The 25,321-nt window shown below is 38.8% G+C and overlaps 1 protein-coding gene and 6 non-coding genes across 12 annotated transcripts; all 7 read left to right on the forward strand.

Annotated features, from left to right (window-relative positions):
- The first annotated feature begins 7,656 nt into the window (after positions 1-7,656).
- On the forward strand, positions 7,657-24,621 carry LOC126473816 (tRNA N(3)-methylcytidine methyltransferase METTL6). Of its 6 annotated transcripts, XM_050101125.1 has the most exons (10): positions 7,657-8,526; positions 8,805-8,970; positions 12,019-12,326; positions 13,995-14,027; positions 14,251-14,282; positions 14,589-14,615; positions 21,175-21,207; positions 21,429-21,460; positions 21,767-21,793; positions 22,946-24,621. In XM_050101125.1, exons 1-2 carry the CDS (start codon positions 7,856-7,858, stop codon positions 8,965-8,967), a joined length of 834 nt encoding a protein of 277 aa, XP_049957082.1. In that variant the 5' UTR covers positions 7,657-7,855; the 3' UTR covers positions 8,968-8,970; positions 12,019-12,326; positions 13,995-14,027; positions 14,251-14,282; positions 14,589-14,615; positions 21,175-21,207; positions 21,429-21,460; positions 21,767-21,793; positions 22,946-24,621. The 6 variants fall into 6 exon arrangements, with proteins under 6 accessions (XP_049957082.1, XP_049957087.1, XP_049957086.1 ...); XM_050101130.1 differs by lacking the exon at positions 21,175-21,207; XM_050101129.1 differs by lacking the exons at positions 21,175-21,207; positions 21,429-21,460; positions 21,767-21,793.
- Positions 13,849-13,929, forward strand: LOC126476756 (small nucleolar RNA snR60/Z15/Z230/Z193/J17). The gene has a single exon (XR_007587211.1). It is a non-coding gene; the product is annotated as a small nucleolar RNA snR60/Z15/Z230/Z193/J17 (small nucleolar RNA).
- Positions 14,103-14,185, forward strand: LOC126476754 (small nucleolar RNA snR60/Z15/Z230/Z193/J17). Its single transcript, XR_007587209.1, has one exon. It is a non-coding gene; the product is annotated as a small nucleolar RNA snR60/Z15/Z230/Z193/J17 (small nucleolar RNA).
- Positions 14,442-14,524, forward strand: LOC126476759 (small nucleolar RNA snR60/Z15/Z230/Z193/J17). Its single transcript, XR_007587213.1, has one exon. It is a non-coding gene; the product is annotated as a small nucleolar RNA snR60/Z15/Z230/Z193/J17 (small nucleolar RNA).
- Positions 21,029-21,109, forward strand: LOC126476757 (small nucleolar RNA snR60/Z15/Z230/Z193/J17). The gene has a single exon (XR_007587212.1). It is a non-coding gene; the product is annotated as a small nucleolar RNA snR60/Z15/Z230/Z193/J17 (small nucleolar RNA).
- LOC126476755 (small nucleolar RNA snR60/Z15/Z230/Z193/J17) lies at positions 21,281-21,363 on the forward strand. The gene has a single exon (XR_007587210.1). It is a non-coding gene; the product is annotated as a small nucleolar RNA snR60/Z15/Z230/Z193/J17 (small nucleolar RNA).
- LOC126476760 (small nucleolar RNA snR60/Z15/Z230/Z193/J17) lies at positions 21,620-21,702 on the forward strand. Its single transcript, XR_007587214.1, has one exon. It is a non-coding gene; the product is annotated as a small nucleolar RNA snR60/Z15/Z230/Z193/J17 (small nucleolar RNA).
- Positions 24,622-25,321: the final 700 nt, after the last annotated feature.

Below are 25,321 nucleotides of genomic sequence, written 5' to 3' on the forward strand. Positions count from 1 at the left end.
CAGAGTTCCCCAATTGTGTTCTAATTATACAATTGTGTCCTCTGTACATTGTCTTTATTACATTAATGTAACCATCTTCTATATCTATCTTCTTCATTTCTTCCCATAGTCTTTCCCTGTTAACTGAGTCATATGCCTTTTCTATGTCTACAAAAACCATTATCACCCTTTTGTTATACTCCCAACTTTTTTCCATCAGTTGATGGATAGAAAATATCAGGTCGATCATGCTTCTTCCTTTCCTAAACCCATGCTGTTCTTCACTCAGTTCCTTTCCTATCTTTTCACTTATTCGATTTAGTAAAATTCTTTCAAAAATCTTGGCTGTATGACTCATAAGGGTTATTCCTCTGTAGATTTTACAAATTTTTTTATTGCCGTTCTTGAAGATAGGAACAATGTCTCCTGTTCTTCAATCATCAGATATTGTACTATTTCTCCACATGCTTGATAGTACTCTATACAGCCACTGCATTCCCACTGGACCTGTTGCTCTTATCATGTCCACTGATACTTCATCAGGTCCTGGGGCTTTCCTGCCATTCATCTTCTTTCCAGCCTCTCCCTTTCTTGCCGTGTAATTTGTCCTAATTCTGCTTCCCAGTTTCTCTCAATTTCTCCATTATTTGTTGTTTCCTCAAGTACCTGCTCCTCAGCATTTAACAGTTTCTTAAAATGTTCTTTCCAAGGATGTTTTATATTCCCTGGATCTTCAATCATGGTACCGTCCTCTGTTTCCATCTTTACTGGTACTTCAGAAGCCTTCCTTTTACTTTTCATCACTTTATAGAGCATTTTCTTATTGCTCTTCGCATCTACTTCAAGTTTTTTTGTAAGCTCTTCCCATGCCTTTTACTTTTCTGTTTCCACTATCTTTGCACTTCTTCTTTTCCTCTATATATCTTTTATGGTTTTCGTCATTTTTAGTTTTCCACCACTTTCTCCAAGTTCCATTGTTTCTTCTAACTGCTTGGATTGTGGTATCATCCCACCAATTTGTCTGTCATACTTTTTCCTTTCCAGATGTTCTACCACAAACTTTTTGTGCTGCTTCGACTAAAGTGTCTTTGAATGAACTCCATTCTTTTTCTACATAACAGAAAATGTCTTTTGGAAATTTTTGTGTGATTAATTCTCTGTATTTCTCAGCACATTCACTCTCCTTCAGTTTCCAATCCCATGTCCTCATCACTTTCTTCTGTTTTCTATTTTTCACACACTGATTCATTTTCCATTGTACCACCAGTAATCTATGGTCTCCATCTGCACTCACACTTGTAATTACCTTCACATTTGTTACTTTCTCTCCCCACTCTCTATCTACTAGAATATAATCAATTACACTCTTGTTTCTGCCATCCCAACTGTATCTGGTGATAACATGACTTTCTCTCTTCATAAACCAGCTGTTTGCTGTTTTCATTCCATTTCTCTGGCACAAATCCAGCAGTCTTTCCCCTTCTTCATTTCTGCCGCCGTATCCAAAACATCCCAACACTTGCTCAAATCCATTTCTGTCTTTGCCTACCTGTGTATTAAAATCTCCCATCACTGTATTAGCACTCTCTGAATGATTTTCTAACACATTTTCAAAGTCCATCTTCTTTTCATCGCTACATCCCACTTGAGGTGCATAAATCTGGATTAAGAAAAGATTAAGAACATTAATTTTCTTATGTTTGCAAAAATTTGAATCGGATGTTTCATCAGTCTTGTACTGTGTTTCTTTTCCTGTCTATGAGTGAGTGAGGACGAGGGTTTCTGTTTAGTTCGCTAATAATGAGAAATTCATTAATTCCTTTACTACAAAGTGCAGTTAGTTTACCAGTTCCTTATTTCACCTAATGTAACTATCTGTGTTTCCAGTATCTATAATACTTTGAAGAAGCAAGCTCGACATCATAACATTATCTTCAAAGAAGAAAAGGAGGTAAATAGCTTCAAGAATCGAAGTACTACCATCTAATAATCCAGTATTATATGCTACAGATTTTACATGTAAACGAAAAATCGTCAGCTTGACTGTCTGGAGTGTGCATCACTATGGGCCAATTAGCTGAGACACAAAGTACCTATCAAACTCACTAATGGTACGCCTCTTGCGCTGCACCAGGAAATTTCCATCACAATTATTGTTCCTAAAATTAATTAATCAGTAGAGACACTGAGCGGGGTTAAACGCCGAATTAAGTGTACTAAACTTTTAATCAACATTGGTGCAGTCAGCGAAAAGTGCTAACAATGAAGACAGAACTGAATTAATTTTATTTAAGACGTCTTGGAACATTTTCCTAATAGCATCTATCTTTGTGCAGGTTCCAGAGTTTTGCAGTAATGTGAAATCCAATTAACGTTTTCAACCTTGCGAAGATGCAATATGAAGAATGTGGTATGCAATCAAAATCACCTACTTCTCCTGAAGACCTACATAGATGTCATTTATTAATTAATTCTTGGACATTCATTCCATTGAGTCGATATTTCGTTAGAAATTGTGAAAGAATCAGAAGAAACAGGAAATAACTTAGGCGATTCCGTGAACTGTGTTTGAAACGATAGTTGGTTTGCTAATTGAAGTCCAGAACGAAAACAAAATACCACCCAAGACCAAAGAGAGTATGTACAGTAATAGCTTTGAGTTAGAAGGAAAACGCTGTAAAATGTAAATAGTTTGGTTAAATGAAGGAGGAAGTGTGCAGTTTTTAATGCATTTCATTAGCTGAAAGCTAAGCAGTGCACAAAGCCAGTTTTGTTTCATAAAATATCAATATGAATTGTACAGATGGAAGAAAGATTTACATGAAGTACAGCATATTAGCCGAAACGAAACTCACAGAAGTATCAAAGAAATACTACTCAAAAAATTTAGAACTGGTTGTGAGAGAAAAGCATAATTACCAAGAGATATCTATGACAGTGGGTACACTGAACGCAAAGTGGGATGAACATTACTGATATACTGGCTTTTACGACCTGTTTGAACAGGTTCAGTAAATTATATGGAAAAAGGGAGTTGAAAAAGTAGTAAGTTTACCTGAAGTAAATGTCTGGAGGATATGTCATTGCAAGGTAATATTACAGAGTAATTTATAACTAACATAAAACGAAGCTTCTTATTACGTCTAAAATGCTGTGTATAAAGCCAATGAGTCAGGTTTGGTGAAAATTGCAGTTTACCATTTCAAGCGAAAAAAGACAGAGTCGCTTGTGCAGACAGTGAGTGCCCATGACAGATTCAAATACAACAATGCGAATGATAACATCAGCAGATTAAAATTTGCACAGTTTTGTCTCTGTCGTCGGGAACATCGAGACAAATAGGCACCAAATTTTTAAAAAAAATGGACTGTTTACTTGCAAAAATCTTGCAAAATCTGGAAAAATTGGAGACCATAATGGTCAGTGTTACATCCGTAGTGACCTTTTAGCATTTTCAGAAAATAATGCATTTCTTCTATTGAATCTTTACCTGGATACAACACAACTTCTGTCATTAGGTAGACGACGAAATATGTATAATTATATTCAACCCACAACTAGTAATGTGATTCAGCTGTTCGATAATGAACATGTGAAGCATTTTTCAGAAAATTGTCTGACAGTACAATTTCCGACATCTGCTTCTCATTTCATGTTTATGTATGGTACAGTATTGTAAATTTTCAGTCATTTCTTAATTGTCAGTTTGCTACACCACATTTTACAGGATTAAGAATAGTTTTTAACTCTAAAGTCATAAATAAATTACCATTTCATGGTAATATTCACGCAAAGACTAAAGGAAAAAAGTGTTATCACTTCACCACAATAAAGAGATATACTTACAGCACTAACTGTTCTGTGGTAAAACAGCTCACACTCTCAGCTTCAACAGTTTTTAATGCATTTCATCACTTCAAACGATGATGTATTACTGTGTTACAAATAAGTGATTATTAGACGTTGCTTAATGCTAAATGATATTCCTGTCTAACTGTTTAGGAACATTTTTCCATTTTGTAAAGTATCTATTTATTTAGTTGAAGCCTAAACCCTTTATGCTGGCATGCAGCTTAATTTCTAAAATTAACAAACTATTCCAGATCTGTGTTGCCGAATGAACCAGGGCAGAATGACAGCAGAGCCACCTATCGGCATTTGCTGAAGTTCTTCAGCGTTGGTGGGGAAAACAACATAGTGCAACAAAGAGTAGAGCGCCTTTCAACTTTCGTAACTTTTACGTGTGTGTGCTCGAGTGCAAGTTGGGTGTTTCCATGTGTAAGTGAGTAGTTGTAGGGGGTGGGGGGTGGTGGTGTTCCTGTAAGAAAATTGATGCCTCTGTAGTAGTAGTAGCTTTATTCATCTGCAGATCTCTTTTTACTAGGATATAGGAGATGACAAAGAATTTACAAGTTTAGATAAATTTAAAATAAGCTAGTTCGTATACACATACATATACAGAATTCTAGTTAGAGACAATCACTAGATTTACTCCTGGTATACAATACTTTTCTTACAAATAACTTATTAGATAATGTAATCCCACACTGTTCACTCATATCTCACTATCTGTCACTGCACACTCTATACACACACTGTTTCATAATACTTCACTGACTACACACACACACACACACACACACACATACACACACTGGTCATCTCTGAGTCATTTTCTGTACCGCAACTCCCCATTTGCTATCATTAAAAACTGAGTCAGCATCCCTCCATAATGAGCAAGATGTTGAGCTCAGAAATGGAAGAGGTGTTAGTATTGTGGTATGCATAGCTTGGGGGTAAGTATTTCTAGAAAGGAAAGAAGAAGGAAAAAACAAAGTGAAGTTGTTATGTGGAATGTTGGATGTTTTATAATCATCATTATTATTATTATTATTTATTGTTATAACATTTTTTATCAAACCCCTACTCTGTTTTATCTAAGTAATCTTCAATGTATTAAATATATTGCATAACAGGTATTTTTAGCTGCCTTTTTAAATAAGTGTATTTTTGCAATTTCTTTAATCTCTTTTGGTAATTTATTGTACAGTTTTATTCGTTGGTAGAAAATGCTGTTTTGAGTTTTATGTTTATTTTTTCTTGGTAAATGTAAGTTGAGTCTATCTCTTATTGCATGGTCATGGACAGAGCTGTTTGTGCAGTAATTAAAATGTTTTTTTTTGATGTGTACAACTGACTGGTAAAGTATTCACATGGAGCAGTTAAATCCCTAGTGTTTTGACTAGATCTTTACAGTGAGCTTGACTAGTATTTTTGGTTATTATTCTTATTGTTCTTTTCTGGAGTTTGAAAAACGTGTTCATATTTTGTGCGTTTGTTCCCCAAAAAAGAATGCCATAGCTAAGAATTGAGTGTACATTTGAATAATAGGTAACTAAAAGACACTGAATGTTACACACTGATGATGGGATTCTAAGGACGTAACATACTGATGACATTCTGTTTGCAAGTACCTTTGTGTGTTCACTCCACTTCAACTTAGAATCAATATTCATTCCCAGAAATACTGCGTTGGCTACACAGTCTATAGAGGTGCCATCTACATGTAATTTAACATTGTCATTTTTCCTCTTCATACTGAAATTCATGGCATTAGATTTCTTTATGTTCAATGTCACTTTATTGCTTATTGACCAATCATAAACTTCCTTGAGAGTTTCATTTGCTTTTTTGGCAAGGAGTTCTCTTGTTTTCTGAGTGACTATAATATTGCTGTCATCAGCAAAGAGAATTTTTTCACCATGAGTAACACTACTGGGGCTGGCCGGAGTGGCCGAGCGGTTCTAGGCGCTACAGTCTGGAACTGCAAGACCACTACGATCGCAGGTTTGAATCCTGCCTCGGGCATGGATGTGTGTGATGTCCTTAGGTTAGTTAGGTTTAAGTAGTTCTACGTTCTAGGGGACTGATGACCAAAGAAGTTAAGTCCCATAGTGCTCAGAGCCATTTGAACCATTTTTGAACACTACTGGGAAAGTCATTGATGTATGTCAGGAGCAGTATTGGTCCTAATATGCTACCTTGCGGAACCCTAAATTAATGTATTTTGATTCTGATAAGTCTTTTACTAAATGTTTAGATCTATTTGAAGTATGTGTTATCTCTACTCTTTATACTTCTGTTAGGTATGCTCGAAACCAGTCATTAGCTACCCCTCTTATTCCTAATGCTTCTAATTTATTTAATAGAATCTTGCGGTCGACTGTATCAAACGCCTTAGAAAGATCCAAAAATATGCCTGTGACACACTCATCTTCATCAAGAGCATCAAGTACAACTTTTGTGAATTCTACTATAGCTATTTTTGTCACATCGGAAACCAAATTGTAGTACGCTTAAAAGAATGTATTTATACAGTTAGTTTATTAATCTGTCTTTCATAATTGCTTCTATTATTTTTAAGAATGCTGACAGCAGGGAAATGGGCTGGTAATTTTCTATGACTTCTGCATTATCTTTCCTAAGCAAATGTACAAATCTTGCCTGTTTTAACTGCTCTGGAAATGTCTCTGATGTGAAGGATTCATTTATTATGTTTGTTAAAGAGCCTTGTATAATCGCTATGCGTTGTTTAGTACACACATTGGTACTTCATCTAAGTCTGCTGATTTTTTATGTTTTAGTTTTTGAACAGTTTTATTAACTTCATTCTCTGTGGTTGGAAGTAACATCATTGTATATAGTGCAACATTATTTACAGGTGTTATATTTTTTGGGGGAATTTTTGCTGTAGCTTCTCTGCAATACTTGAAAAAATGCTCGTTTACGTAGTTTGCTAAGTGTTGTGCATCATTTATTACCTTAGCCCCTTCCCTTAGCAGTATGTTATTCTGCATTTGTTTGCCTCTCCCCATTTTTTTATAACATCCCAGACTGCTTTGCTTTTATTCTCTCCATTGTATATTATTTTGTCATTAAATGACTTTTTCAGCAATCAGCATCTTCCTATAGATCTTTTTGTATCTAGGATAGAAATTTAAGAATTCTGGATCATTGTGAGTCTGTTTCAAGGAACTGATGTTTTTATGTGTTCAGGAGGAGTTTTTAATACCTGATGTAATCCATCTGTTTTTGTGAGATGTTGATACAGACACGCATCCTTTTGGAAATGCTGTTTCAAAGTTCAATTTAAAGAATGTGGAGAACTTAGAGAATTTGATATTCACATTGGTTTCCTTATACACTTCATCCCAGCTTTGTTTTTCTAGCTCTTTTGAAAAATCTTTTATTTTGATTGGTGATAGATGTCGTTGGTAGGCTAGGCTTGTCGTTTAGGAAATGATTAGATGCCTGATTTTACTGTTGTTATTTGACAGAGATGGTCTGATAGTCCGAGATCTTTTACAGCTACATCACATTTTTCCCTGTCCATATTTGGGGGCACATGGTCAATTACTGATGAAGTCGTTGTAGTGACTCTTTGTCCACTGTTGACCAATAGGTATATGCCAACACTTTGATGGATGTTGATGAAGGTGCTGCTATATTCATTTATGGTATTAGTGTTGATGTTAATGTCCCCACGCATAAATACGTTGACCTTTGTACATCATGGCGCCACTGCAGTTTCAGCTAGCAGTGGCGCCAATTGAATTGCTCTTGGAAGCCGGACCGGAACAGGAAGTTAGGTAGGTTTCAGTCTACTGTTTAGTTTCGTAGTGCTCAGGAGTTCATTTGGGTTGTGGTGCGTTGAGGTGTTAACATGTGGGTTGTTCCGTGTCGGTCGTAAAGTATTATTGGCTCTTAATATTCTATGCGTTGTAATCTATAGAACAGTTCCATGGAACAGACTATTTAGGTAGGACAAGTGTGTGTGTGTGTGTGTGTGTGTGTGTGTGTGTGTGTGTGTTTTCAAATGATTGGGATGGACGCCCACGTGGAAGAACGTGATGAAAGATCAGTGGAAAGAACGTTGACAGCAGATGAACGCAGCAAATTAGAGAATCAAAATAGCAGACTAGTTCCTCAGTTTCTGGCAACGAAATTAGAATTAGAAGCAAAGAAGAATTGGGATCTTTTTTATAAACGAAACGACACGCGTTTTTTTAAGGATAGACATTGGACTGTTAGAGAATTCAGTGAATTATCAGAGTGTTCTGCAAGTGAAAAATCGAAAGTTCTTTTAGAAGTGGGTTGCGGAGTGGGAAACTTCGTTTACCCATTAATTGAGGAGAAATTGAATTTGTTCATTTATGCATGCGATTTCTCGCCGAGAGCAATAGAATACGTGAAGTCGCATTCGTTGTACGATGAGACGAAGATAAAAGCGTTTCAGGTGGACATAACAACTGATGAAATATTTCATTATTTACAATGTGAATCAGTCGATATTGTAACATTGGTCTTCGTACTTTCTGCTATTCATCCAGATAAGTTCTTGCAAACATTGAGGACATTATTTATATTGTTGAAGCCAGGAGGAATTATGCTGTTCCGAGATTATGGTCTTTACGACATGGCACAACTCAGGTTTAAAGCAGGAAATAAAATAGCGGAAAATTTTTATATGCGCCAGGACGGTACAAGGTAAGCACATTTTACATTGGTTGATATATAGTTGATTTAATGCTAAGAGATCTGATAGTTAATGTCATGGCTGGTGGCCAATGGAAAAAGGTTGCATTACCAAGCGTGTTAAATTACTAAAACTACAGTAATGTTGTATTCATATTAAACTACATTTGATGAGGGTGATTAACTGCATAGACAACTGTAAAATTAATTTGACTTCTTCGCATTGTAACTGTTGTACAGCAGCAGTGGGTACTTTAAAAGCTATGAAATTTCCAACTTGTCATTTACAGGAGCTATTACTTTTCGGTTGAAGAAGTTCACCAGTTAGTGAAAGATGCTGGATTTCAAGTAACCACTAATTCATACATTCACAGGCGAACAGTTAACAAAAAGGAAGAAATTGATGTACCCAGAATTTTTATTCAAGGAAAATTCAGAAAAGTTCCTCCATAATAGGTAAAGTATTAGTTTTATAGTTCATTGGGGGAAAAAGGTTTTCATTTGGTTGGGAGACTGTAGTAACAGATGGTATTGAAGTTCATTTCTGTGTACTCAGTGTAGCAGATGTGCCTCCTCCCCATGCCTCTATGCTGCCCCACATCTAACCTCCTGACTGCACCTACCTGCCCTACCCGCCCTACCCACTCTCCACCTTTCCCCGGACACTCCCCAGCAGCACTTCACTGTCCCCCACCCTTACACTACTATCTCTCCTCACACCAGCCTTATCCTCACCCCCACCCAGTTGCCACTCCCTTTCATTGTACCTATTAGTGACACAGCATCTCTGCTTTATGTTGTGTAGCAACCTTCCTTTTCATAATGTTGTTGCATTCCATCCTGGGTTTTCCATTGTTCGATTTTCCTTAGCATGCAAATTAATGCATTATCTACCAAGCCCAACATTTTAGCTTTGGAATGATGAAATCCAACATAGTGTTAAAGGAAGTTTTGCATTAACAACTGGCACTACAGGTGAGCAAACAAACCATAAAAAATGTTTGATATTTTTTAGTTGTACAGCTGAAATGAATGTCTCTCTCTCTCTCTCTCTCTCTCTCTCTCTCTCTCTCTCTCTCTCTCTCTCGCAAACGAACCATAAAGTAAGCCATAAATGTAATGCCAAGGTCTGTCATCAGGGCGGTATGTCTCTCTCATCATGGCCTTAGAGCAGTGGTCATCAAACTGCGGCCCGCAGGCTGTGTGGAGCACAAATAGAGTATTTGTGTGGCCTGTGATTGAGCTGTATTTGATAATATGCATGTAGCAATTAATATCCAAATCCATAAACATCAAATCTAGTATTTGTGTGGCCCACAGTTCTCAGCCGTATTTTATAATACGCGTCTTGTGGGTGCGTTGTCAACAGTATTTGTGTCTTCAATGATTTTGAAGATAGCTACATGTGATCCATATGTAGTGTTTAGTAGTGGAAGTGCAGGTAGGTTTAAGTGCCTGCAGAGACAAGGATTCCATCTAGGTGCATTCTCACTGAAGATACTCATAAGAATCAAAGTGTTAACTGGACAAAGCTCAGGCAGAAGAAGAAAATGCAAGAGTGGGCTAGGCAAAGGAGTCAGGGGAAGGGATTGCTCCAGGAAGATGAGGAGGAGAATAAAGATAATGGATATGGACAGCATTAGTCATTATAGGTACGATATTTTCAAAAATTGAAATAAAGACTTCTAATGCGAATTCCTGTAAACTGCCTTTTTTGGATATAGTGTACCTTTTCTCAGGAACTGTAAAAGCTAACATCCTGAAATTTGCTCTAGTTCTAAGAACTACCAAGAAATGTCTGTTAAAATTTGAGAAAAATAGAGCAGTTCCAGGTAGCACAAAAATGAAATTGTCAGAAACTATGACCTTCAACAAAAATCTTCCACATGTTTTATTAGCATCTGAAGAAGATGTAAATTGTGAAATTAAAGTTTTATTGCTCGGTTAGTTTACAAGGAAAGATACATCATAAAAACAACGGCAATCAAAAATTCAAAGCAACTTATGTACAACATACTGTTTAATTGGGGGGGGGGGGGGGGGAATGTTTTATTGTTGGTCTTCCAATATTGACAACTTGTGGACGTGACTCATACTGATCAGCAGCTAAGATATAAATTTCAGACGTGGATTTGTGAATGCATATTATACAGACAGTTATCTTTAAATGAAGTAGGCCTACATACTTCTAGCAAGGAAAATGAAATTAAATTAAGGCTATTGTAATGCAACAAAATGAGAACAAAATAAATGACATTCTCAATATTTAGTAAACATTTCTGATTATGTCATTTTGCATAATTCATTTACATGAGGAAAATTACTGCTATTAACCAATCAGTTGCTCACAAAGGCCTCACCAATACTTAGGCAATTAGTCAAAACTTTTGGGTTCACTGAGGTTGGTGGTGATTTGAAATGATCAGGCGACACGAAATGTTCAGAGTGGTGCCAGCTTCTAACGATAGCCAGCATATCATGCTCTTACTATAGCTAGTCTATTGTTGGTTTATAATGTACTAATATATGCAGATTACCAATTACTAAGTTAGTGACACATGCAGCCTGAGGTACCTCCACATAATGTTATTGGCTCTTAAGCAAGAAAGTCTGTTGACCACTGTTAATGATCACATGATTTGCGATTAAATGGGGCAAGGTATTGCATTGCTGTTTGTATCCATGGCCAGAAATTGGAAATCAATTCTTTCCCTACATGAGGCCTAAATATATAATCCATGTTGATAAAGTTCATGTATTTTTTAATCATTACTTTGTAAGCTCTTACTGGTGCAGCAGGTTGCTCACTGCTGTTTCAATATATGTTACACAGTTTGAACTTGGAGGTTGGACAGGGGATTTGGTTATCCTAAACAACTTCCAACAAAATGTCATACATTGTGCAGTATTTGCAACAGGTTACTGACTGCTGCTTTTTATGAAAGTTTCACATCTTGACATAGTTTCAAAATTGGGATATTAGAGATTTCATTAACATCGTTACGAATCTATTGTTGGTTACTGATAAGTATGCTTTTAATGCATAGGCCGGAATGATCACCACAGTAAAATAAGGGAAATCAGAGCTCGTACGGAAAGATATAGTGTTCATTTGTTCATTCTTTCCGTGCACTGTACAAGATTGGCATAATAGAGAATTGTGAAGGTGGTTCGATGAACCCTCTGCCAGGCACTTCAATGTGATTTTCAGATTATCCATGTAGATGTAGATGCATCCCCATACCATCTACACACACACACACACACACACACACACACACAGTTAGGCCTAGCCTTGTAGCTATGAGAAACATATAGCAGCACTACTGTGTTACCTCTTAACAGTGAATTTGTGTCGTAGACTTCAGTGTAATATTCAGTTCTGTGATGTGAAAGAGAAGCGGCTGATTATTGTTGCTGACTTTAGCTCTATCTGAGTGTTTTGTAATAGAGAAGTTGAAGAATAACAGTATATGCAGGTTTTACAGTATTTTTTCATTACAGGGTAGAGAGAGCAGCAGTGTCAAAATAGTGCTGCAGACAAGTTATTTGGAACGATGAATTGTGCTGTGCCTTATGGCACACCATGGAAGAATTTGGGTTTGGCAGATGCCTGGTGAATGTTACCTGCCATGTCCACTATTAGATGCGTGGATACTTGTGATCAGAAATGTAAATATATTACATATGTGATGTTGAAGAAAAGGCCATAACATTGACACATGGTGTGAATGTATGGGTAGACTGCTATCTGTACTGTTTGGATAGTGAATAGTGTGTGCCAGCTGGTCTCGTTGGAAATTACATTAAAGGTAAGCATTTATAGTTTACTACATTTGAGTTTTGGGGAAATTTTGTCTTGAGTTGGTGGTTTAAATTTGCTGGTTCATGCTGATAATGGGTTTTTGGTTTAAATTTGTTGGTTCATTGTAATAGTGTTCAGAATACAGTAATTCTTACCAGTGTGTATAGTGGTGTGCATATATGGGTGGTGGAGCAGTGTGTAATGCAAGCAGCAGTGTACTAAATGCTGCAGCCAGTAGTGTAATTACGCCTTGTCTATTTGTGGATTAGGAGGGGGTGAGGGTACTTAGACACTAGTGTTCAGTGTTGCAGTACAAAGGTAGGATTGCCAACTGTCCCATGAAGTATGGGTTTTTCTGTATTTGAGGATTGCAAAAATTATCCCATATGAAGCTTATATTGGTTGCTTAAAAATACATTTAATATTTCTATGTTGATGTACAGCATTTGTTACTCATTACTTCACTATTAGGTGTGGCCTGTATGCTGCATTGACATATTGAAGTATCAATTATTCTTACAACATGGTTTTCAGAATAGGATGTGGTACATTGCATCACTGATTCATTGTTAGACAATGCACTTGTTAGTTAGCTTTATTTAAATTGAAGTTACAACAGTTGACAATTGTGAACGTGGCTGTATTTAAATGGGGCAATACTAACTCCAGGTCTGAGACGTGTCTAATTTACTGTTTGTCAATTAAATGTGTTTATCTAGAAAAATTAGAAATGTCCCTCACCAGCATGTCAAAAATAATTTGTCCAAGGCAAAATGCACAAGACATAATTTAAGTTTACCAGGATTTTTTTTCTGAAATTTCTAAAAATGACTGTTCATTAAAGAAACGAAATAGGCATTAGTCTAATCCAGAATAGGACCAGGGCCATACTTACATGTTTCGGTAGGAACGTTGTTAGTGTTGCCATAGGCAGAAAATATAATTATTCTTCATAAGAGTTGTGTGAACAATAGTGAAATTTATAGTCATGATTGTCAGAGATATTCAGTTGCTGCAGTTTAAGCTGTGCTCTTACGATTCTGACTAACCACACTCTTGGAAAAGTGGCAAAAATTTCCTATTTGTGTGTTTCTGCTTCGTAAGTGGTGTTATTGGATGACTACATAGCATGGCCTATGATCTGAATGTCTGTCATTGCTTGGTGGATCACGTGATGTGGCTGACAAAAGTGCACCATGCAGGAAAGTCTCTTTCAGTGCTTTGGAAACTACCATGCTGTATTTGATGGAATTCATACTTGAACTTCCATAATAAAAAATATGCAGTATACATGTTGCCCTGCATCAAAGATCTTTCCAAAACATTGATAAGCCTTACAGCTCTGAGGGACAGCATGTTGTCACTTATCGGTGGGGGGGGGGGGATTTACATACATCTGGGAAAGTGTATTTTCACTCAGTAAAAAGCCTCTTCATGCTGGGAATTTTTTTCTTGTCCGTACATACTCCCAGATCTTACAACACGCCTCGTATTGTGGTATGAATTGTATCAAAATTTGCCAAAATATTTGTCTGCAATGATGATATAATAGTTCAGATGACCTACTGTGATATATTTTCATGTCTTTCGCTCCTATCTGACTGTTGTGTGTAAGATGCAATAATTGCTGAAAATATTATTGGTGATAATGCCTATTATTCGTCTTATGTTTCAGATGGAGAAGTGAATTGGGTGCAATGAATTAAAGGTAAGTTTGGGTGATGGGGGGGGGAAGGGGGCTCCACTCCAGGGAAGTGGCTCAATCTGGATTTTCATATTTGGGTTGGATTATGTGATGATATAATAGTTCAGATGAACTACTTTGATATGTATTGTTATGTCTTTCGCTCCTATTTGATAAGCGTGTTAAATTATTGGATATTTACACTAAAACTTCGAACAGTAAAACCACCTATCTCGTCTTGTTTCAGATGGAACAAAGGGGCAGTTGCAGTTATTTAAGGTAAGGTGGACATGTTTTACTTCATAAAGCAGGAGTCAATTGATGTTTGTTGTTTGAGGTCTGTTGTAGTGTGGGTGACAGTGTAAGGAGAGTTAACTAAAATAATTGGGAAGTGAATATTTTAAAATATGCAGTTCAGAAACTTAAATTTTATTAAACAAACAAACTATGATGAAATAATAGTTCAGATGAACTGCTGTGATATGTATTCCTATGTCTTTCGCTCCTAACTGATGCTGTGTGTGAAGTGCAGAATAATTTTGGAAAAAATATTTGATTGTAATTTCTCTATTTATTTCCTTTCAGGTGAATGCTGTGCCAGTAACACGAAGGGTAAGTAATCATTGTGTTGCAAAAAAGGTAGTGCTCTTTCATAGTTAGACAATGAACAGTATTAACAGTTCACATGTCTAGCAGCAGTGGAGCTCGATGCATGCTCAGTTGCCAATAACAGTTACAACATGTTGTTTCTGTGTGTAAATTTATTTATACTTACTAATACTTACCGTATTTACTTGAATCTAAGCTGCACTTTTTTTCCGGTTTTTGTAATCCAAAAACCCGCCTGCGGCTTAGAATAGAGTGCAAAGCAAGTGGAAGTTCTGAAAAATGTTGGTAGGTGCTGCCACAACTAACTTCTGCGTCGAATATATGTAGTGCTACACAGGCATGCTTTGTAGGCACAAAGATAAATACTGGCGCCAAAACCTCTGCGTCAGGAAATAAATTTTAAAAAAGGGTGGAAGATGAGCTTTTTCTCCGCCCCGAGTTTAGACCACTGCATTTTCATACATTATCCAAAGTAGTAAATACAAATTCCGTATTGTTCATCTTCGAATGTAGCAGAATTTCAATGTACTATGAAAATCTGACTGGCAAGACTGTAACGGGTGTTTGTCAATACGGCCAATTCTACGTTCTGAATTTTTTTTCCTACCTGAGAAGAGATGGTTGCTAATAGGAACCTGATGAAATGTGAAGCAGATGCAGTATTCTCTTCACCATAAGAATAACATGAATATAAACATTTTGCCGTGTATTCTTTCGTGTTTGCTGCTATCTCATTTAAATCCTGTCTGCCTAATAAACTACAAAACGAGAGTGAGACAACAGCAAACACGGAAGAATATACGTATTGTCATGTTTGTATTCATGTATTATTCTTATGCCTAATAGTGATATAGTCAGAAATGAAGCACGGCAACTGACTAGATTTTTAAATCTAAGATGACTAATTTCTGTGCAGAATTTGATGTACTAAAGAAGTGGCCGCAAAGATTTTCAAACTGAGAAAAATTTTTGCCTAACTCTTGTTCCGAACATGTTCTATCATACGCAGTCTATTATTTGGTTCTTGTTGACCATTATCAAAGAAAGCAGCAGTGTAAGTAACAACAAATAGCAGTCTCTTGCCATTGTTTAGCTAATGAGACGATTCCTCTTTTTATTTTATTGTAAGCGGCGGTAACGTGCACAAAAGCAAGCCATGCCGCGAGCGGCGACAGGCCGTAAACACGCACTATCATAATGCGACAAACAATGCATGACACAGTACAGTAATGCGTTTTCAGCTTAGTGACGTAAACTCATAAACAAAGGAAATGGCACTTATCAGATCAAAGCAAAATAAGCAATCGATTCAAACCAGACAAAGCACATGAAAAAGGAAGGGTACCTTTATAAATACGGACGCCTGACGCATAGCAATGGCTACCTGGTAAAGCTTAACTGCAAAGCTTAAGACTCGAACCAAACCACTGTAGCTGTATCGTCTTTCATTCGACCTAATAAATTGTCTCATATTACAATGAACCAACTTTGTTTAGATTTGGAGGTGCGGCCTAAAACTTTTCTCTCACCTTGAATTTCAGACCTCATTTTTCAGGTGCGGCTTAGATTCGAGTAAATACAATACATAATAGCTCAAAAAAATTGCGAAGAAATGTTAGCCATCTAGCATGCCGAAATAGCTTATGATAATTCACAATGGAAGTGCAAATGATATTAGTAATATTGTAAAATGGTAAGTCAAATATAAACTGGATTTTTTAAAAAGTCTATTTAAGCTTTAGAAAAATTTGTGCATTAACTTACTTTCATATAATAGTCTCCTGAATGGGAAACAATTTTTTCTCGGTGGGTAGACAATTAGTTGATACCATTTTAGTAAAATGAATGTGGCTGTGACAGAAGCCAGTTGAGCACAAACACTTAGGTAGCACCATCTTCAGATGTGTCCTCAGGTGGCTCCTTTAGTGGTCCAAACAAATGAAAATAGTTGTTGGGTTAGGGTTGTCATGTTCACAGTAAGATGTTAGTGGAGATAATCAATTAGAACAACTTGCTTAAAATAAAGAAACTGTTAAGAACCTTCTGGTTTAGTGCGATGGTGTCTCTCCATCACAATGGCAGGAGAGCACTATCATTCTGGTGCTGCAAAACCTGCTTGATGTGGGTAGCTACCGGAGCACCAGCCTCACTAAAACTATGTAAGCTGCTGGAATGTATGGTGTGTCAGTGGTTGGGTTGGGTCGGGTCCTGGAGTCGTGTGTCCTGGCATCATATCCTTGTCAGTGTATGAGTGGGGTTCCCGGGTTCTGCTCCTGATTTTTATCCTGAACTTCCTCTCGCTCTGTACTTTCCGTGTCCATTGGTGCCTCCCATAGTTCCCCCGTATTTAGGAGAATGGCGTTCCGCAGGGCTCGGTATTGAGCGTCTATTTTTAGTGGCTATTAAGTCTAGCAGCAGCTGTAGGGCAGTCAGTCTCACCATCTCTGTATGCGGATGACTTCTGCATTTCGTATTGCTCCTCCAGTACTGGTGTTACTGAGTGACGCCTACAGGGAACCATTCACAAGACAGTCATGGGCACCGCGCGACTGCTGCAGTCGCAGGTTCGAATCCTGCCTCGGGCATGGATGTGTGTGATGTCCTTAGGTTAGTTAGGTTTAAGTAGTTCTAAGTTCTAGGGGACTGATGACCACAGATGTTAAGTCCCATAGTGCTCAGAGCCATTTGAACAGTCATGGGCCATATCTTTGTTCTCAGCCGTGAAATCTTGTCGTGCATTTCTGTCGGTGTTGCACCCTTAATCTGGAGCCAGAACTTTACCTTAATGACGATTCACTCACTGTAGTGGAGACATATCGATTCGTAGGACTGGTTTTCAACGCCCTATTGACTTAGCTGCCTCACCTTCGTCAGCTTAAGCGGAAGTGCTGGCAGCACCTCAATACCCTCTGCTGCCTGAGCAACATCAACTGGGGTGCAAATCGCTATATGCTACTGCAGCTGTACAGAGCCCTTGTTCAATCCCGCATTGACTATGGCTTGTGGTTCAGCAGTGCCCTCAGTGTTGTTTACTTGACCCATTCTCCTGTGCATTTGGATTACTGTCTACTTTTGCCAACAATGGCGGTTCATCTCCTGCATCGGCAGCCCAGGTCAGGGCTTACAATTGTGGTTTTCAGTCTGGTCCCTTCTGTCTGAACTGGAGTACTTGGCTTTACCACCTCTCCTCGAGCTCCATTCACATACTCCAAGGTGTACACCTAGGCTGCGGATTCTCCTACACCTTTCACATGGCGCTAAGGACTCCAGTAACCCTGCGGCTCTCAGCTATCAATTCCTCTCAATTCTCGACGTGTACTGGGACCTTAAAGTGGTTTACACTGATGGCTCAATGGCTGATGGTCACGTAGGCTTTCTGTATGTTCATGGAGGACATACTGAACAGCAATCCTTGACAGATGGCTGCAGTGTTTTCACTGCAGAGCTGGCGGCCATATCTCCTGCTCTTGAGCACATCTGCTCATGCCCTGGTGAGTCATTCTCCTGTGTATTGACTCCTTGAGCAGCTACAAGCTATTGCCATCCTTTGGTAGTGTCCATTCAGGAGTCCGTCTGTGGCCTGGAACAGTCCCGTTGTTCAGTGGTGTTTGTGTGGACCCCAGGACATGTTGGAATCCCAGGCAACAAACTTGCTGAACAGGCTATCGCTTTTGGAGATGGGCATCTCCGAAACACCTGCGTTCTGTCTTACACCATGGTTTTTCAGCTTTGGGAGACTGAATGGCATAACAGTGAGCAACAAACTGCTTGTCATTAAGCATACTACGAATGTGCACAACTCTTTTATGCGGTCCTCTTGCAGGGAATCAGTTGTCCTCTGCTGGCTCTGCAGTGGCCATACATGGCTAATGCTTGGTTACCTCCTCCATCATAGGGACCCACATCAGTGTCACTGTGGCTCACAAATGACAGTCGTCCACCTCTTGCTGGACTGCCCACTGCTAGCTGCTCTGCGGTGGACTTTCAACTTTTCCAGCACCCTACCTTCGGTGTTGGGTGACAATGCCTCAACAGCAGCTTTAGTTTTAAGTTTTATTCGTGAGGGTGGGTTTTATCAATTGATTTTAGTGCATGTCCTTTGTCCCTCTGTGTCCTCCACCCTAGTGCTTTTAGGGTCGAGGTTTTAATGTGTTGCAGAGTGGCTGGCTTCTCCTCTTTATTCTCATGGTCAGCCACCCATGGTAATCTGTTCCCTTGTTTTGATCTCTTCTACATGTATCATGCACGTCTCTGTGGTTTACTTGTCCGATTTGGTCATTTTAGTGTTTGTTGCCCTCTGTCATTCTTGTGGTTTTCTTCTTTCTTCCAGGTGTGTTTTGTATGTCTCGATCATTTTATTCCCACTCCTGTGGAATAATTTTAATTGGAACGAGGGACCGATGACCTAGCAGTTTGATTCCTACCCCTCTTTTAAACAAACAGACCAACCAACCTTAGCATTGAATGGTTGTGTTACTGTGTAAAGTATGTAACCCTGCACTGACAGTTGGTCAATGCGATTTAAGCAACTTGCAGTCATTGAATTCTTGACAGCAGAAGGTCACCCAAAAGGAGATTCATCAGCGGATGAAAGCAGTTTATGGTAATTCTTTTGATGTGAGTACTGTGCATCATTGGGTGAGTGAGTTTAAAGATGTTGAGGCGGAAACATCTGACCTGCGTGACAGTTGGAAGTCCTGTGACAGCAACCACAGAGTTCAAGTAAAATGTTGACATATTGATTCAGGATGATTGTTTTATCATTCAGAGAAATTGCGAGTACAATTGGCATTTCACAAGAATGTGTGGGTCACATTGCTTTGCTTGGCTATTGGAAGATCTGTGCACGATGGATACCGCGGATGCTGACTCCTGAACATGAAAGCGCACAAACATCCTCCATACAGATCTAGTTCAGCACCATCAGACTTCCATCTGTTCCCGATAATGAAAGTCTGTGGGGACATCATTATGCTTCTGATGAAGACGTTGAGTTTACTGAGAGATTGTGGTTGCGGAAACAGTGTCGACTTCTTCTGTGGCGGCTTCAGAAAACTTGTTCATTGTTGGCAGAAATGTATCCAATTGGCTGGTGATAATGTGGGAAAGTGAATATTGGTAATTAAACATCGTATTCTAAGGGTTATTTCTGACTTTGATTTATTAAAATATTCCCATCCAAACCCAATTAATGAAGGTGGAGGCATTACTTTTCATTCAACTCTTGTACATGTGCTGCAGCTACGTCGACTTCCTCCTCACTTGTGGCAGTAGTTCAGAAATTTTTGCCACTTACAGTTGGTCCTTTGGGCAGCCCTAATATATCAACCCCCCTTGGTGGTTGGGTCACCTCCCCTTCTGTTGGTCCCAAAGCACTCACTTCAGGTGCAATACCCTCCCCCCTCCCCAAACCAGGGACAGTGGTCCACTCGTCAAAGTTGAAGAGACCACAGCCTCTGGCTCCTCGCACAGAAGTTATCCCTTGGGACTTACCTTCCAAGGTCTCCATTAATGGCACAGTGGACACTCGCCAGTGGCTGAAGGAACCACAAACTGTTGAAGGGCTTCAGCCTTTCCTCCATGCCTGAAGCTACTTCTGAGGGGTCCTCCCAGCAAGCCCCTAAAGAGAAGGGAGAAGGCAATCAAATTAGTCTAAGGAACAGGACCCGGTGGCCCCAACACCACCACACCCTACCAGTTCTGCCTCTGAGGATGAGGTGGAGATTTTAGCATCCCCCCCACCCCGCCCCCCAAGCACCTGGAGCTCGCTGACACCTCACCCACAATGGCAATGGATGCGTAAATACTCAGCTGGTTGCAGCAGGTCATAGTGAGGTAACATGCCTCTTTGGTCACTACATGTTTTCCCCAACTCCAGAAAGCGTCATCCTCCAGTGGAATTGCGGCAGTTTTTTCTCCCACCTGGCTGAGTTAAGACAACTCTTTAAGTGTTACACCTGCTTTTTTTGTTGTTCTTCAGGAAGCCCGGTTTCCTGTAATGCGGACGCCTTCCCTTCGTAGCTAATGGGGTACTACAAAAACTGTACTGACTTTGACAGACTGCTGGGGGAGTCCATACCTTTGTCTATAGTGATCTGTGCCCCTTCAAACACCTTTTGAAGCTGTGGCTGTCAGGGTGAGGACTACGCTGGAAATTACCATCTGTAACATTACCTCCCTTCAGGTGGCGAAGTGCCACCCCATGTATTGGCTGCACTAATATCCCAATCCCCACCCACCTTTACTACTTACGGCTGATTTTAACACCCGTAACCCATAACATCTGGGAAAGTGTATTTTCACTCAGTAAAAAGCCTCTTCATGCTGGGAATTTTTTTCTTGTCTGTACATACTCCCAGATCTTACAACACGCCTCGTATTGTGGTATGAATTGTATCAAAATTTGCCAAAATATTTGTCTGCAATGATGATATAATAGTTCAGATGACCTACTGTGATATATTTTCATGTCTTTCGCTCCTATCTGACTGTTGTGTGTAAGATGCAATAATTGCTGAAAATATTATTGGTGATAATGCCTATTATTCGTCTTATGTTTCAGATGGAGAAGTGAATTGGGTGCAATGAATTAAAGGTAAGTTTGGGTGATGGGGGGGAAGGGGGCTCCACTCCAGGGAAGTGGCTCAATCTGGATTTTCATATTTGGGTTGGATTATGTGATGATATAATAGTTCAGATGAACTACTTTGATATGTATTGTTATGTCTTTCGCTCCTATTTGATAAGCGTGTTAAATTATTGGATATTTACACTAAAACTTCGAACAGTAAAACCACCTATCTCGTCTTGTTTCAGATGGAACAAAGGGGCAGTTGCAGTTATTTAAGGTAAGGTGGACATGTTTTACTTCATAAAGCAGGAGTCAATTGATGTTTGTTGTTTGAGGTCTGTTGTAGTGTGGGTGACAGTGTAAGGAGAGTTAACTAAAATAATTGGGAAGTGAATATTTTAAAATATGCAGTTCAGAAACTTAAATTTTATTAAACAAACAAACTATGATGAAATAATAGTTCAGATGAACTGCTGTGATATGTATTCCTATGTCTTTCGCTCCTAACTGATGCTGTGTGTGAAGTGCAGAATAATTTTGGAAAAAATATTTGATTGTAATTTCTCTATTTATTTCCTTTCAGGTGAATGCTGTGCCAGTAACACGAAGGGTAAGTAATCATTGTGTTGCAAAAAAGGTAGTGCTCTTTCATAGTTAGACAATGAACAGTATTAACAGTTCACATGTCTAGCAGCAGTGGAGCTCGATGCATACTCAGTTGCCAATAACAGTTACAACATATGTTGCAGTGGAAATCAGTGCCCTGGTGGTTGCTGGAAATCACTGTAGCCATTAGAGACAGTAGGCAGGCCCTCCAGTGTCGTAAGCATCACTCCTTACTGGAGAACCTCATTTCTTTCAAATAGCTCTGTGGCCAGGTCCATCTAGTCATCAAATGATAGAAGCAGGAGTGTTTGGGACACTGTCTCCTTCATTGGAACACAAACCTCTACTTTGCAGGTTTGGACAAAGCTCAGACGACTACAGCTATCAGACCCCTGCAGGAATTTCTACATTCAGAGCTGTATCTGCCATTCCAGACATAATTGCAGTGTCTTGCCGAGCATTGTGTTCACATCTCTGCTTCTGAGAATTACTGTCCCACCTTTCATCTTGTCAGACAGCGGGTGGAATGAGAACTACCCCTGTTTTGCTCCATGCCTACCTTCACTGAGTAGGAGTTTCTCAGTGCCCTTGCTAACTGTCCTGACACATCCCCTGGCCCAGACTGCCTCCATTCCCAAATGCTTAAACATCTGTAAGCGGATTACCAGCACCACCACCTTGCCGTCTTCAACTGCGTGTGGACTGATGGCGAATTCCTGTCACAGTGGTGGGAAAGTATCATAATTCCAGTGCTAAAGACTGGTAAGAACCCATTAGGTAGGGGTAGCAATCAGCCTTGCCACCATTCTGTGCTAGCTGTTGAAACATATGGTGAGTTGGCAGTTGTATTAACTTCTTGAGTCTCGGGGTCTTCTGGCTACTGCCAAGTGTGCTCCACTAAGACGAAAGTATGCATATACACAAATGATTGCATCTGTACTTTATTTGGTAATATTATTTTGGATCATAAGTGCATTTACTGACATGAAGTTATTAAGCATGGAGTTCTTTTACCTCCAACATTTAAAAATATCATACTGGTGTAAATTATGTGCAAATACTCCCTTGTTTAAAAGTGTACTGTATGCTGTATCTCTTAATATAGATGTTTCAAGCAATGATGAAATGTATATTGAGAATATTGATTTATTTGCAGATCAATAATGGAAATCTTGTAGGACCTAATGACAACTATATGGACTCTACTTCAACTGACAACAAATCCTGTGAATCTTCACATCTGGCTGTATATGGTGACATCTATGATGTGTCAATTGGACGAGGACACACCATTAAGATATTACTTTGCCTATGTCATGAAAGTTTTGTGGAAACTAGACACTCATTTTGATTATTGGAGAGTGTTTGAGGTTTTCTTAGAAGCTGTGAAATTAGTGGCAGTTGGTACTTCTCTGATGTTATTACCTTCTGAAATGTCTGAAGATTCTGCAGTTTGTAGAGAACTGGGTGGGTATATTTGTGCAGCATGTTAGGAGAAATTGTATAATTGAAATGAGGATGATCACATCCACACCATTCATGATGGCAGTTACTCCATGAGGGATGCTGGTGCAGATTCTGATTTAGCCCACTGCTTTCATCACATAGCAAAAAACTTTAGGAAATCATGAAGGATCACAGCAACGTTGGACATTGTCTGGCTCAATGTACTTCTCTGTATGCTCAGGAGGTATGGCAACAGAAAAATTTGGTTTAGAGGAAGTACCAGGGGATTAGGTACTGAGCCTGAAGCTTTACAGTGGGCCTCTAGCTTTGCAAGACATTTCACGGTATTGCAAGCGGAAGAAAGCAGAGCTGTTTCCGAATGTATCAAAGAAGTCCAAAATAATGGAATTGGTTTACAGCCTCGTGGCAGAAGCAAACCAATCTTTCGGAAAGGGAGCAACCCTGCGGCAATCACGAAAAAGGTCTTACCCATTCTTTTAAAATATAACTATGTTTCATCTGAAAATTTGTTACAATAATTACACGTGATATACCATTAATTTGATTGATCCAAAGTTTGCCCAATTTTTTTCAAATGGGGTTAGAATTATATAACAAAATTATCAATGATTTGAATTGAGAGGTACAGAACATATTGTCATCTGGATAGGAAGAAAATGTATTTTGTAACATGGTATTGCTGTTAGCATTTTGGTGATTCACTTTTATCGCTAAATTAATTCCTCTTTATTCTATGTGATGAGTATACTGATAAAGCATGTCAATTTCTGACAAATATAGTTTCTTAGTTCAATAAAAAAGGATGGTATCAATGGAAAAAGACGATAATGTTGATGTATATGTATCTAATACAAAATTAAATATATTATGTGTTGTTGGTACTCCAAACAGTAGTAAAAATTGGTTCTTTGACTTCTGAATCTCTTGCATTATGTATTGGCCGTATAGAAAGGTGTAATAACAAAACTAATGAATTGGCATTACAAGACGCAGCAAATGGACTGCTAATTATTGGTAATGAAATATCAATTGAAGGTGGTGCTCTAGAAGATTTTTAAAAAAGTATGTGAAGGAATTGCTTGTAATGTTAGAATGAAGTTAAGAGGTGACCAAATTTTGTGATGTACACATGTTTTACTTATCAGTAATTCAGAACTAATCAGAATTTCAGAACTAATAAGAATTTCAGAAGTATTCGTGTTACATGTAAATGGAAAGGTATGATGAATTAAAACATGCTTGTAAAAAGCCATATCCAATGGCATTCTTCCAATTATTGGAAATGTGTGATGTCTTATTAAATGGATTTGGGAATGGAAATGGAAACATTGTATTTTGAGTAACAATAAATGTTTATTCACAGAACTTGTTTTACATCATTGAATTTGATATTGACCTCTATACAAACTTGAAATTTCATTGCGAATTATAGCATTAGGGCATGAGGTATGTAAATAATATCAAACAAGTTAAAATTTTGAACATCGGCCCTTGGATAGCGCGTTTGTAACCCAGCAAAATGAATAGTACATTCTGCAGTAAGTTCAATCATCATTTGAGTATCAGTGTACTTGTATGTGTAACTTGGTCCAGCTGGAGCTTGCCACTCGATCGCTCTTCTCCCAGTGACACCACATTACTGCTGCCTTCCTTGACCTCACGAAGGCCTAAGATACCCCTTGACGACACCATATCTTCACTGCTCTGCATGTGTGGGATCTCTCTGACCACCACCCCCCCCTCTCGATTTTTATACAGAACTTGTTCTGCACTTTCAGAGTTAACGTCAGTGCTTCTGCAGTGCACCCCATATAAAAGAGAATGGGTCCCGCCGGACTCTGTCTTTGGTGTTCCACGCTTTTTAATTGCCGTCAATGGTCTTGCACCAGCAGTAGGGTCCTCAGTATCTCGCCTTCCATATGCTGACAATTTTTCTATGTCTAGCTCTTCTATTGGTGTTGCTGAATGTTGGCTGAAGGGAGCCATACAGAGAGAGTGCAGTTGTCGGCTTTCACAGCTTTCACAGCTTTCAGTTATCAGTTGCCAAGACTTGGTATACACTTCT

The sequence above is a fragment of the Schistocerca serialis genome, chromosome 4, assembly GCF_023864345.2.
Source record: "Schistocerca serialis cubense isolate TAMUIC-IGC-003099 chromosome 4, iqSchSeri2.2, whole genome shotgun sequence".
Lineage (NCBI taxonomy): Eukaryota > Metazoa > Arthropoda > Insecta > Orthoptera > Acrididae > Schistocerca > Schistocerca serialis.

Excerpts from the sequence above, each read along its gene's own strand:
- LOC126473816 (XM_050101125.1), top strand. The coding sequence starts at position 7,856 with ATGATTGGGATGGACGCCCACGTGGAAGAACGTGATGAAAGATCAGTG. Across the intron at positions 8,527-8,804 it reads ATGCGCCAGGACGGTACAAG|GAGCTATTACTTTTCGGTTG; the intron begins GTAAGCACATTT and ends TGTCATTTACAG.